This window comes from Hemiscyllium ocellatum, chromosome 15 (assembly GCF_020745735.1).
Source record: "Hemiscyllium ocellatum isolate sHemOce1 chromosome 15, sHemOce1.pat.X.cur, whole genome shotgun sequence".
NCBI lineage: Eukaryota > Metazoa > Chordata > Chondrichthyes > Orectolobiformes > Hemiscylliidae > Hemiscyllium > Hemiscyllium ocellatum.
In genome coordinates, this window is record NC_083415.1 from 24,990,624 (window position 1) to 25,005,434 (window position 14,811).

Below are 14,811 nucleotides of genomic sequence, written 5' to 3' on the forward strand. Positions count from 1 at the left end.
ATTGTAACAAATTTTTTGCTAATGACTTCTTTAGACTACTATAAGTATCTCTTCTTCTGAATTTTCACTCTGCTGCATTTGTGCAGCATATTTATATGTAAATTGAAAGTGAAAGAGTAGCACAAATATTAAAACGGAACTTCCTCGTGTTTAATTTTGGTGAGTTTGGTCAAGTTGGTCCAAAACAAACTGCTGAATTTTGTTTTAATTCATTCTCATTCCGAAAAGTGAACACAATAAGGTCAGCGAAATAATTCCTTAGAGATCTGTATCCCATCGCCATATCACACTCTATTTACTCATGAACTGTCCTTGACTTTAATACTGCTTCATTCAGTGTTAGCTATCGGAGTGTCAGTATCTCTGTCACTCCTGTTTTTTTTAAATCTGTCAGCCAGGACTCCCTGATTGGACCAGATTAACAGCCCTGATCATAGATCTCATATTCTTTGATGTCCAGCTGGCTGACCTTGTTACAATCATTAAGGTGACTAAAGTCAAGATTTCAGAAACATGCCTCTACACATTTGATGAAAGTTTTAAGGGAAATAATTAAAGTCATTAAAGCCATTGGTAAATGGGTAATGCTGAAATGACTTACTTGGAAACTCTTCATAGAGTGGCACTGGTGAGATCAGGAGATTGGAGTCTTTTGGCCAATTTGGTCTCCATATAAATTGTCATTTAAAATAAAAATAAAACAAGATTTATTTTGTCAAAGATATTTGCCAAAACATGAAATGAGGAACCAAGATCCATGACTTCACATTGCTGAGATCTTGACTAATGCAGATCTTCCACCTCAAACTCAACTTTAAGACCATCCTAAAAACCCTATTCATTTCAACAAGCTTTTGGTCACTTTTGTTTTAATACCTATGTGAAATGCTTTGCGACATTTTGTCTATGTTAAAAGTCCAGTATAAAATGCAATTGGTTTTGGTTTCTCCAATTGTTTTGCTGAGAAAGTACAGAGATGCTATTTGAATTTCTATCTTCTAAATTGTGTAGAAAATGGTTTGAGCTTTGCCTTTACCATGATTTGTCACAGGCACTTTTTTTTTACCAGAGTTTGCTAGAATTAATTTATGCTTCAAAAATAACTTATGCACCCACTCAAAGTACTTGCTAAATGAAAAATCCTCCAGAATACTGCTGTTAGAAGGGCAAATTGCTAATTAATACCACTGTCCTTAACTGTTCATCATAATTAAAGGTCATGTAGACTTTCCATCCAGATTGCTTCTCTTTTTTAATTTTGTCAACTGTACTATCAACAGCTAACATGCAAAATCTTTCCTGCTGCTTTTATCTGATTTTTAAATTATAAGTAAAATACAAGAGCAAAACAACATGTGTGGCTTAAAATGTTTTACGACTGCCTCCTTTGTGGAACAGTTCATAGTTTATAACAGCTTAAGAAAACAATTTATAAGAAATCACTTTAAGTTACAGTTTTAATAAAATTAGAGCATAATTTTTCCATCAAGCAGGTAATGCAAATTGCGTTTATCTTATGCTGTATCGCAGTAGTTGTAGTCTATCATTTCCTGTCTGCCTACTTCCAGTTGTGAGTGCTCAACTTGGAGTAGCTTCAGCTCTTGGGGTCAAAGAATCTGCACTGAACTGTTCTCCACAGTACAGAAGATGCTTTGTGGAGTTGACTGAGGAATACTGATACATTCTTTCCTGCACTACTCAGTTATGTCCTTTGGCAGGTCCACTCTGGAATGACTAATGGAGATGTTCTAAAGCTTAATCAAAAATATGTAGAATTGAGGGAAATACTGGATAGCTGTTAAAAGCTGACCAGTTTACTTTTATGCACTATAATTTAGTTGATTAAACATCCATTCACTCATTAGTGTTTGGAAACTATGGCTTTGACAAATGCATTTCCATTTCTTGGCACAAGTTATTGTTGGGTTTCCAGGACAGAATGCACATTGCCTCTTGGTCTAATAGGAAACTCTATTCTGTTTGGTTATTGCAGAGGGTGTTAAATCTGAGTGATGGAATTTTGTACATGTCAAGTGTTGGCTTGATCGAGAAAAGATTCTGGTTTGAATTTTTGTTCCCAGTTAGGAGCGCAGAGTCGCAAACCTGATGTGTGAGAAAGTGACCCAAAAAATTAGTCTTCAGCACCATATCTAAACCCTCACCCCTCATATCCCTTCACACTTCACATGTTCTTATGCTTGACACTTACTATTCATGCCTCCACCCATGGTCTCATACCCTCCAAACTGACCAATGCCCCTCCACTCAGAACCCAAGGTCCCGCAATAACCCTGATACTAACCTCTGCCTCCAATACCACCATTTGTTCTTCCACCCACTATGCCAAATCAGCATTATCCACCAGGGAAAACCCCAGACAAAGATCTGAGATAAAGAAAACCAATATCTAAGCATTAACTGCATACTTTTAGAAGAAAGAATCTGTGATTCATAAAAATCCATTCTCTACCTTTATGTCCCTTCAGTTACATATTCTCTTACAAGGACAAACAATTCAAACACACTATCTCTTGTAAAAGCAAGCTTTGGAATTCATAGTCCCACTTCAAAAAGTCTATAATCACTAGGGAGCCATTAACTAAACTGTGAAACGGTAGGCTTTCTAATAATAGAAGTTTATGATATCTGTCATGCAGCACGAGATAGATCATGAGACCATATACAAAAGAGTACCTTGCCTCTCTAAAATGGCACCCACCACACCAAAGAACTCCACAAGGTTTAGATTTGCTCCTACCAGGTCTAATCTACACACATTAAGTTGCACACACTTAGGTCACCAAAATTAGACATGATGGGAGTCAACTATTGATTTATATGGGCAGGCTTCCTCCGCATAAAGCACATGCATGATGTGAAATCCATCCCTATTCCTGGCCCCCAAAAGTGATATTCGCCTGGACTTCTGCCTTTTTACCTTCCTTAATCACCTTTGTAATGATGGAGAATCTCTCCATTTGTTACCAAATTCCGGCCTTGATCTCTCCAAAAGGACACTTTTTTTTACTCTCAGAGGGCAGTTTGGCTTCCCGAAAACTGTCCCAGGATCATATTCAAAGACATACCTTTATGGCTATCCATAAAAATCTACATTGATTGGACCTGTTGCTCCAAGTCTATTTTGCACATGGTGCGTTTTACACACGTGGATCACCCAAAGGCAGATACATGTCGAGGTAGCTGCTGTGTAACCTCTGTGAAATGCATATGTGCAAAATGTAACTTCCCCCAACAAAAATTCTGGGTGTTGTGCTTAAAGGTGTGATTTCTAATTCTCAGTCTTCTTCACCATATTGCAATGACAAGAGAGGCTGTCTGTCATCGGAAAAATCCATACCTCTTTAAGTTTCTTGTTTTTAATACGATATTGCTGGTTTTGGATGCTGAAAGTTAACTTGTTAATGTTAAAAACCCAATAGTTGGCACTTTGAATGGGTGGTAGCTGGATTTTCAAGTCTATTCCGCCCAGCAAGTTGACCCTGTTCCTATCACAGCTTGTTGTTTACAGTAGACATGCTAGTTAATCAGCCAGAGTACCTGACCTTGAATAATTGTGTAAACTGCTCTGATGAGACCATTAATAGTGCACCACCCATATTTCAAAACTAGATTGAAACAAATTAGGGTCATATTTATGAGAAAGATATCCTTTAGTATGAGTGAAAGGGACAGTTGTTTTTAGGAAGTGAATTAGCAAGATTCCTTACAATCTGATTTTCTTTTCATTCTCCTATTGGTAAATCTCTGGTTTGTGAATAGAACTTGGTTGTATTTGACAGTAGTGCTGTACGAAGAATGTTTTCAATCAGAGCAATAGCTGGAAAAGACAATATTGTTTTTGCTGTCATTTTGTATTCTGTAACTATCAACAAAGGTCATGTTCTTCAAATTAAGAAAGCTGATTTAAATAAAGCAGACAGAAAATAATGACTAGGTTTTGGTTTTGGACTGAAAAGACAAGGTAGGTACAATGGCGCATGATATTACACCTGATCATTTACTGGAAGAGTTGGTGATCATTTTTCCTTAATTAGTGAACTGGAATGCTTTCCTTACACACTTATATAGAAAGTCCTGAAGAACACCTGTGGCACAGTGGCAACGTCCCTACCTCTGGATTAGAAGGTCGGGTTTAAGTTCCACCAGCTGTAGAATTGTATAATAACCTCTCTGAATAGGTTGATTGGAACATATCTGTAGAAAGCCTTGGGTTTAAAGGGTTGTACACTGAATTTGGGGTGATTGAACTGGCAAAGGGTACAACCTGATTCTGGATCAACGCTAGTCTGAAGCTATTAATGTATTTGACAATGCCATTTTTATAATGACTAATGGGACCTCCAGTTAAGGTACCCCAGGAAAGAGCACTATGCTTGTTAAAATGGAAATGCTCAGATTATGTGGTAATATTTGCAGATACCACTGATTTAAGTTAACTCCAGATAGGAATAAAAACTAACAAGGAGATCTAAGGGAGCTGGACAGTTTGCAAATGTGGTTTAACACTGCACATGAGTTATTCTCTGTGTGGTGTTAACCAAACTAGGGGGATACTGCCTTCTGTGAGTAGTTTCAAAGCATATCTCTCTAGAGACAAGCTGCAATGTAGTAAACACATCCTGAGACTACCCATCTGATTAAATCTTCAGCTTTAATTCTTATCTCGAGTTAGCTGATGTGTGAAATTTTAAGTTCGTATAATAAGATAGCAAATTTGATAACAGTTTTCAGTAACATACTTACCAATAGGAAACAGTGACTATAAACTGGTTGTATCAAACTTTAGATTTGAACTTTTTATTTTACTTTCTTGCCATGTCTTCTGCAGGTGCTAGCTATCGCTGAGGTTTGATTCTACAGGCCTAAGCAGTTCACTAATACCGTGCCATAGTGATTAACCTAGACAGAAATGTGGTTAATTTTAATCTAACTCAGTGGATAGGCTGGCTAATTGGTCCATACTTTAGACATAGTCTATTCCAGTATTCTCCCATCCATAATCTCAAAATCTTTCATGATTTTAAAGATATCTTTTGGATCCTCCTCAGCTATTTTTCAAGAGAAAAGTGGTCCAACTTGGCAAATCATTTCCTAATGTGCATACCCATCTATTACTGGTACTATCTTTGGAAATTTCCTCTGCACCTTCTCCAAGTGCACTATTTATGATACAGTATCTAGACCTTCAGGCACCCCTGTAAAGCATGGATTTTCTCTCCTAAGGTGGGTGCTGCTAGCCAGGGAATGTTGCAAGGGATCTTTGTTCCAGGATAGAGAGTTGGGACTGGGCAAGAATGAGGCCTGCCACCCCCTGGTGATTATGGGGGCTGTCAAATGGTTTTCTGGGACTCCCCCTCCAGTTCATTTGTTACATTTTAGGTCTTTTGGCTTTCACACTTCTTTGCACTTGTGGACCCCAGTGCAGAGATAATTATAGCTGAGGGAAGCCAAGAATTTATTTGACATCGTGGAAATAACATAGATAGTCTGTTTTCTTTCTAAATACATTTTTTTAAGAGATGGGGTGGAGTTTAACTAACTTCACTTCATGAAAATTCTATAAATCTCTGCCTTCAGGAGCATTTAGGTCTTAAAGAAATGATTCCCATGTTGTGGGTTAATATCCTTGTTACAGTAAAATGAAGTTTACCTGCTGAGTTCAGGTTTCCCTTTTGTGAGTTACACACCCCTCATTTCTTTCTACCAGCAAGAAAGGATTTGCACTTGCAAATACCACCTGTGTTTTCAAAGTTCCACAGAATCTTCATGAGTCCCCAAAAATCCAAGCCGAATTGAGCTGTAGCCAAAATTTTATACAGCTTTAAAAGACTTTGAGTTTTAGCATAACTTTTGAAATTTTCAATTCAATTCCTCTAGAAATAAAGGCTTGGTTCGCTTTTTATTTATGATCTTGTTAACCTGTGGTCCAGCTTAGAGGTAAGTATATTTATACGGCAGTTTCCCTTTGTTTGTCTCCCTTACCAAGTCCTGCACTTTCTGAACAATAAATGACTTTCATCTTCTTCCTATCAAAATATATGACCTCACATGCAACTGTGTTGAACTTCATTTGTCAATTCTGCAAGTTTATTAATGTCCTTCACTAATTAGTCCTCCTCATTATTGACTTGTCTTCTAACTTCCCTGAAATTTTTATTATATACAAATATGGAAATTGAGTTTTGATTCTAAGTCCAAAGGGTTCATATAGCACTGGTGGTTCCCAGCCCTGGTTCTTAGGAACCACATGTGATTGGATGGCATACTGGTATTACACTCTCCTGTCATATTATCATCATCCATTGATTTCATACATTGCTTCCTGAGTGGCAGCACGCTATTTAGGAGGGTGAATTGCATTATGTTAACTTCTAATTTAATTTGCAGTAAAGTCCATGAAGACACACATTTGCCTGACCTTCTTTCCTCTTCCATTGCTCAGAGGTGCAGAAGTTGAGATCCACAAACCTCATAAACACAGAATTCACCATGAAACTTTTCTCTCCCCATGAATCAATTATGATTTATTACAGTTGTGTTACCAGTGTGGTTTGATGATCACATTCAGCAAACTAGAGGCCTTGCTGTGTCTGTGTCAATGTGAAGGGGCTAAATTGACATACATATTTAGTTGCCTCAGACTGTTGCACTCTGAATCCTGGCGTGTTCTCCTCTTGCTTGTCTTTTGTAAGTCCTTAGTTAAAAACTGAAAATTTCAACGTTTTTCCTGCAGAAACAATATTCTGAAACCAATAATTATTAACAGCGTGTCAAAAAATTATGTTTTTTTAAAAAATACTTTTGGGGGAAAGCAAAAATACTGAAGGTGGGGCTTCTGTTTCTGTTATGTCTTATTTTGTTATGAACATTTCTGCTTTTTACTGTAACGTGGATCAGTATAATGAAGCAATATTAAGCATTTAGAACAAAAAGAACTTCTGGCTTGAAGCCACAGTAATATTATTAATAACGATAATGTCATCTTTTTATGGAAGGCACTTCTGCGTCGCAAAGAATCTCCTCATTAAATAAAGGAGGTCTTGGCTTCACTATTTGTTTTACAGCCAGATTTTGCTGCCCACTACTAGAAATGTGAATGACAGTTGTCGAGAATTTCCTGTTTAAAATGCCTGGAGTTAATTTTCCCCCTGAATGGATGTGACAGGCGCACAGTAAAATCCGAGGTTGGATTCCTGCAACTGTTTTCTTATAAAACTGATGAGTTGAAGTATCTGAATTATTTTCCCTGACATTTGTCTTGGTTGGCAGTCAAGAGTCAAGTAGTGAAAGAGAGAATGAAAGAATCCATATTTATATAGCACCTTTTATGACTTCAGAATGCCCACAAGCATATTATAACTAACATTGTACTTTTGCACTTTTGTAATATAAGGCAAGTAATGCCATGTAACTGAAAAGTTGTGAGAGGCTTTGAGAAGTTTGGATTGTTCAGAAGGTGTTGAGGTTGGTTTTGTTATAAATCTCAACACATTGCCTAATATTAATAGCCAAATCTGCATCAATATAGCATTCTAATGTGTTTTAGTTTTTCATCAAAAATAACACAGGCCAACTTGTTATAATCCAACCTAATGATGTGACCCCAGAGTTACTTGCCTTTTCACTCTAGCAAGCTTTCAGTGCATGGAAACACTGGTCAATTGCCCAATTTCTTGCATTTACCTCTAATTGCAAGATACCAACATTACTTTTGTGTATTACAGGCTTTACCTTTGTTCCAATGATTTTATTAGTTCATTGCAGATATTTAAAAGCAGCAGAGCAGATGCAAGGTATGGCAGGTTGCTTGAAGTAAATCTTGTCATATTCCGACATCTCATCAGATCATTATTGCATCTCTCTGGAAAAATTCCTCCATATCATTTTGATTTTGTGAAAGAAGTTTTTCAAGTGTAAAGTAGTGATGCCAAAACCTGAATCCCATTGTAAGACCAACTATGTCAAAAACTAAATGAAGTTGATAGCATGCCTCTGATTTATTTTACATTAGTATGTTACTTTCGGTTTACTTTGAATGAAAAAAAATCAATCCTGACAAAGAAAGGTTTCTTTAACAAGAAAGTTATTTTTGGCAGCACAGAGGTCCGTTAGTGAAAGAGAAAGTATTGGTGTGGTCTTCAGTAGTTCTGTATATTATGAGTAATGTTTAACGGTTGGATTTAAAGGGGTTGGATTTGTGAAGTGGCATAATTATTAGCCCACATAAACTGATGTCTATTTTAGCTTTTAACTCAAAAGGACAAGGTAAGTTTATTCAGACTATCCTGAATTGCAGTTGCTATAATTACTATGCCCTCCTCATCTACAGCCGCTACATCTGCTTTGCTTGTTATTAGTTACTACCTTCGCAGACATAAATGACATAACCCTGTGAAAGAATATCTGTTACAGCAGGCAGATGTTCCCATATGACTAAGTTTGCATTTGTAATGGTTACTATTATTAGAGGCATTAAACATTGTACCACACCCCTCCCTCAGCAGTCTGGCAAGCAGTTAGAAAATAAAGGCACATTTATAGATCATTACTTCCGAAACACAGAATAAAGCCGAGAGAGAGGGAAGAATTCCTGACCTTACAAGCCAAACTTAGGGAAACTTCCCCAGATGGCTACCTTTTTGTTTTTCCTCAGCCTGTTTAAAAACAAAGAGTAACACAAAAAAAATGACTTCAATTCCATCCCCCTGCCTTCACACAGACCTCATGGCTCTTCTATGCAATGCTTGCCATCTCCTGAACCCCACCCATTCCATACGGCCCTTCAAAGTCAAGTTGCATCCTTATACCTACCAATGACCACTCATACACTCTATATCAATGTATGTCACCCTACCTTTCCTAATGCACCATCCTTTTCTCTTTTTTCACCATGTCTAACATCCAGTACCCATTATGAGATGGTCTCTCGATGTATTCTCAGATTTGATCTAAAATACACAAGTAATGTTCTGGACATTGGATCTGATTGTAGACAGCTGCACTTTAGTATGTGCATTGCCTTCAGATGTACAAATTACAACCCACTCTTGCTTCTCAACACCGCCACCCCTGAATTGTCAGGTGTCAGGTTTAGGGACAGGACTAAAGCTTCAGGCAACATTTTGGCTGAATGGAACGCGCACTCCATCATGGTGAAAATTCAGGCCAAAGCTCTGATGCAAGTACAACTTTTATTAAAGCCTTCCTTTCCTGCAATGACACTTCTAGACTTCAGGAAATTCATCCAAGTGACCAGACTTGAAACATGATCCTGGATGACGAACCAGGATGAATCTGGCTCATCAACCAGTGATTATATCCCACTTGAGTGGAATTATGCCTTTATCTGATATTTGCACGTGTGCAGTGCAGCAAGGGGCATTGGATGGTGATGAGGAACCCTTCTCTAGAATGGGGTACTGAAGCTAATTGTAGCACTATAAGTGTTAGCCATGTTAAGATCAGCAAGTTTAGCACCGATGGTGAATCAAAGCTAGATGGTTCAATGCTATGTGGGAAAGATGGGTAGTCAGTAAAGGCATGACTCAGCTGTGAATCATGCAGGTTCAGTGAGGGAGAAATTATTTGTCGCACATTATCTGATCTCAATTGTGAGGTCCTGTGAATCAAGTTAAACAGGGCAGATCAAGAATGAAAGAAGAAAGTTGAAGATAACGACTGACAGGTTGAGTGTGAGAGGGGGCAGTAACAGTGTGGCAGGGTCCGACTGATGGAATTGGAAGGGATACTCTAAGGTGAATGACGGTTGGTTAAGTGTTGGTGGGTCAAGATAATGGTGATGGAGTGGGGGTCAAAGATTAAAGTGGGAATGTCAAAGGTGATTGAGGGAGGGTAAAAAATGGTGACAGATCTGAAGGTGCCTTTATTGCATATCTAGGCCTCACAAATAGCCAGACTGATTCTGCATGATTGCAAGGAGTAGAAGTCTGCCTGGGTGACATTTAAATTGGACATTGATCCCACAAGGTAATTGTGGGACTGGTGACTTCCTGCCAATCTCCCCTCTGCAAATCTAATTAGTTGGCCTCCATATGATTACAGATGGTCAGCTGCACCATCCCAAAGAGAAGTCCTATGCACATGTATTTCTGCCATTAAAAACTTAATCAAGTGAACAAGCTGAATACACTACTTCCCCTCCAAAATAGCACCTGCAAGATGCATGCACATTTCTGATGCTGGCTTCACAGGGGAGCCATTCTGAGTGAGCTAGCAGCTGGAGCTTTTATAGTAGGATGCAGATTGTAAAATTGACCTATACATTGCTGCTATTGTGGTAGCATGGGTGGGCATAGTGACTCAATGGTAAGCACTGCTGCCTCACAGCGTTTGTGAGGTCTGGGTTCAGGTGACTGGCTGTGTGGAATTTGCACATCCTACTCATGTCTGCATGGGATCCCTCCAGGTGTTCTGGTTTTCTCCCACAGTCCAAAAAATGCAGGTTTGGTGGATTGTCAATGCTGCATTGCCCATAATATTCAGGGGTGTGTAGGCTAGGTGGATTAATCATGGCAAATGCAGGGTTATAAGGATGGAGTGAGTGTGTGTGGGATGCTTTTCAAAGAGTCGATATGGACTTGTTGGGCTCAATGTTTCCACACTGTAGGGATTCTATAAAACCATCACTCACTGCCTGTATGAAAAATTCTGACCCTTGTGTTTACAGAGTGATGTTTCAGACCCTGGTTCACTTACCTGGGGCAGGATGTTTTCCAGAAGACTCTGTGGCTTTTGATCATATCTGTTTTTAATTTCCATGGGTGACATTGTTTTTTTTCAATTGTTCAGTACAGCTTTGCTGGTGGACTGTTCAGATGGTAGTTGTAAAATATTTTGTCATACTTGCAGTGGTTTCAGCAAAATGATCTTCGATGGCTAAACGTGCTTTCTTAAAGGCAGAGAGAGAGTGAAAAGCATTGTGAGACACAATTGTTGCCATTTGTGAGCCATGGGACTAAATAATTAATCGCAGAGCTATCAGTGTGTATAAGTATAATTAAAAAGGAATGCTTTCCCACCAAAATGAATCACAAAAAAATTAAGGTGTGAATTTAGTTAATCTGCTTATTTTGACATTAATTTATTTTAACATCCTCTTGACATTTTGGCAAACTTTTAATTGAGTCAATCATTCCAGGAAGTGATTTTTTTCATTAAATTGATCAGTCAATGATCAGATGAGATAGAATGATCATTTCCTCTGATTAGAAATAATTCCATGAAATGGCGCTGAAAACCTTTTGAATGACCAGCCACACCAATTAGCAGAATGGTTAGGTAATAATATTTCCTCTTTGCTGGTTAAGATTTTTTCTAGATAGAAAGAGTTGAGACATGTCCTGTCAAAACAATTTTAAGTTTGTACTCCATTTAGCTAAGCATTTTAAATATTAATTTAGTCAATTCTTATTTTCAAGTTAAAAAAGAAGTGGCTCACTTGGGACCAGTTTGAATTCAAAGCAGAATCTTTGGCTTTCTAAGTAGATGCAAAGAATTTTGAAGTACTATGAAATTTCCAGTGCCACAAGAATTCTGAAACTCATCAATTGTGGATTGCTTTCAAGTGCAGTTTGTTGTTTCTTTTCATGAGGAGAAGAGAATCCTATAGAAGAACCAGATCTTGTTGCAAGAAGCAGTTTTGCTGCCTGAACAGGTCTGGCCTGGTGCCAATTCAGTGTGTGGTTGCTACAACTGCCTAGTGATGCTAATATGCACTAAATAAGTTTTGAAATTCAGAACAGTTGTTAATCTTTTTCACTGAATCCTTTGCCATAATGTTTTCAACTGTTCAAATATGAATCATCTAGTTTATGTTGATTCAGCCTGCTTTTCATTCTTGTGATGTGGGTTTCAATATCAAGATTGGTATTTATTGCCCAACACTAGTCAAGGACTCAATGGCTCTTCTGAGGGCAAATGAGACCGTACTGGATAAAGATGACAGATTTTCTTGACAGAATATTGATGAACTAGTTGGGTTTTTACAACGATCCAACAGGTTTATGGGCCAGTATTTAATTGATCTGATTGAGGTATTGCCCACTGGGAGAGAACCCACATCAGTTCCATGGGGGAAACCAAACTACATTAAATACATCTTAAAGTAAAAACCGAAAGAACTGCGGATACTGTAAATCAGAAACAAAAATAGAAATTTTTGGAAAGGCCCAGCAGGCCTCCCAGCATCTTTGGAGAAAAAAATCAGAGTTCACGTTTCGGGTAGAGTGACCTTTCCTCAGATCCTTCCTTTCAGGTACTCAACTGGCTGCTGTTGGGTCTTGCCTGGACTTTGGCAACCAAAGTCCCACCCACTGAGAGCAGATGGCCAGTTAGAGGTTAGCAGATCCCCACCCTCGCCAGCACCAATGAGAGCAGTCATAGCTGCTACCCACCAGATTTCCCCAGGATTGTTGAGTGACCCTAGGCCAAAGGTGAGTGAGGGTGGGATTGGGATTGTGGTTGTGAGAAATGGGGGCAGAGGATCAAAGCTAAGGGTAAGGTGTCCTTTAAGTAGCCTGCCCTCGCTGTGCTCCAATTGAGGGATTTTCCTATGAGACATTTGACAACCAAATAGTGTTTGCCAGCATGTATTTGAGAAGTGCTGGGAACTTGTGCCCTTCCCATTTAACAAAGGGCTGTAACTTACATTTCAATTTCTCTTCTGAACACAGATCAATTCATCTGTATAGTGTCTTTCATTGGAAAGAGTTAACATGAAAATTGTCTTTTGAATGTCGACCAATCTGCAAAACTAGTTATATTACATCAGAACTTCGTCAATCTTATACACTTGTTTCACTCAAGTAAGGTATTTCTGCTGAAAAAAAAAGGTGTGACTTAATTGATACTGCAGGCCATTAAATACTTGTTGAAACATCATATTCCTGTTGTTAATTATAAATGAGCAACATCAAAATAGTTTATTTTTGGAGAGGTGAAATGCAGACCAGTATCTAGTCAACTGATTACCAATCAATCAATCTCTGATGTGCTGTGAATTGCTGCCTTGCAGAAAGGTAAGGTTATTATGACAAATAAAATAATTATATTTTTATGTTATGTAGCTCAATGTGCTTTATTTTAATAGGATTGACTGTGCTGGGATACTGAAGCTGCGAAATGCTGACATCGAGCTGAGGAAAGGGGAGACTGACATTGGCCGGAAGAACACCAGAGTGAGGCTTGTATTTCGAGTACACATTCCTCAAGCCAATGGCAGGACAGTGTCGCTACAGGTTGCTTCAAATCCCATTGAATGCTGTAAGTTTTCTTTTCCAGTTAAATCCATTCATTACACAGAGGCTTATGAGATTATGATGTGATGATAATAGCCTATGTTTTACTGACTTCTAACAAACCCAACAGTTCTTATAATTTATCATTTACATGAACCAGTATGTTCCTTAGAATACACACATGCACGCACACACTTGTTCTCAAGGTCTAACTCAGCCATGATACTGAGTAGAATAGAATAAAATGAGAACTGATATTTGTCGAAAGTTTATGTAATGATGCCCATTTGTCGAAAGGCCAATGTGCCTCCAAGCATTCTATATTGTAAAATATAGGTGTAGGCACACACTGTCAACCACAACTTATATGGTTCCATTAAAATAGAAAAGTACTTTAAATCTAAAGTGCCAGACACGACCAATGTTGAAAAACAAAACAGATTATACAGTAACAAATGGGTCACATCAAATATCAAATCTGAAAGATGCGTCTTGATTTGTTATGAAAAAGAAATGGCTTTTTTACAATAAATGCAATTATGGCAGCTAGCTGAGGTCCTGATATTGTGAAACACTAATCTTATTACACATAAAGGCTACAGCAGAGAAACAGGCCATTCAGTCCATCTGATCTCTGCCAGATTTTATATTTGACATTAGGCTTCTCCCAGTATCTAACCCTGATGATACACCAACCTGTTGTCTCTCATATGTTTATCTAGGGTACTCTTGAAATAGTCTGTGTTAATTGCCTCAACTATTATATTGAAAAGCACGTCTCATTTTCAAAACTCCTGTTGCTAAATTGACATTCCTTCAAGTGCAACACATATTTCCTTCAAGTGCATAACTCTGTGCAATAACAACCATTCGGATTCATAGTTCGACTTCAAAAAGTTTCTAACCACCTGTAGCTGTCAGGCAAAGTGCAAAGTAGCAGGCATCCTACCTTGATAATGAATGGTTGTGAAATCAGTCACGGTGCACTAACCTTGGCAATGGTAACCCTCATGCTTTTGTTAGTAACCAGAGTTAAATAGCAAGCAGTGACTTTTTAAAAATACATCAGACAATTTTTGCAAAGATTTATATTGCAGACCTTTTCAATGCCTTGACAGATTGTTTTCACTTTGACCGTTTCTCTTGACATTCCTAACAGATTTGGTTGGCTCTGTTGACAGGTCCTCTTGACAGTTGCTTTTTCAAGTTTTGTGATAGTTGATTTTGACAGGTCCCTGACAGTTTGAATGTCTGTCAGACTTACTACACATATGCCCTTTTCACACACATTCATGACTTCTCTTAATTCCAAAGGCTCTTTACCTCTCCAAAAGAGTGTCTGAGGACCATGTCCAGAGTGATGCCTTATCTTTCCAAAATGGTATCTTGAATTTCGATGTAAGGTTTAGATCAACTCTGATGAGGTTCAATCTGCACATCTGGTGTTTCAGATGCCAAGTTTACCAAATTGTAAAGGAGTGGTTCAACTGTTGATTTTTATGGCATCTGTCCCAGTTAAATGCACACCCATGAT

General features: G+C 38.2%; 1 protein-coding gene across 3 annotated transcripts in view; it reads left to right on the plus strand.

The window, feature by feature from the left end:
• The window catches only part of nfatc2a (nuclear factor of activated T cells 2a), a 163,396-nt gene that overhangs the window by 61,894 nt on the left and 86,691 nt on the right, over window positions 1-14,811 (plus strand). For all 3 annotated transcript variants that reach the window (XM_060836001.1, XM_060836002.1, XM_060836003.1), the window contains exon 5: window positions 13,130-13,302. In XM_060836001.1, the coding sequence (XP_060691984.1) occupies window positions 13,130-13,302 (173 nt within the window). The remainder of the gene's footprint in view (window positions 1-13,129; window positions 13,303-14,811) is intronic.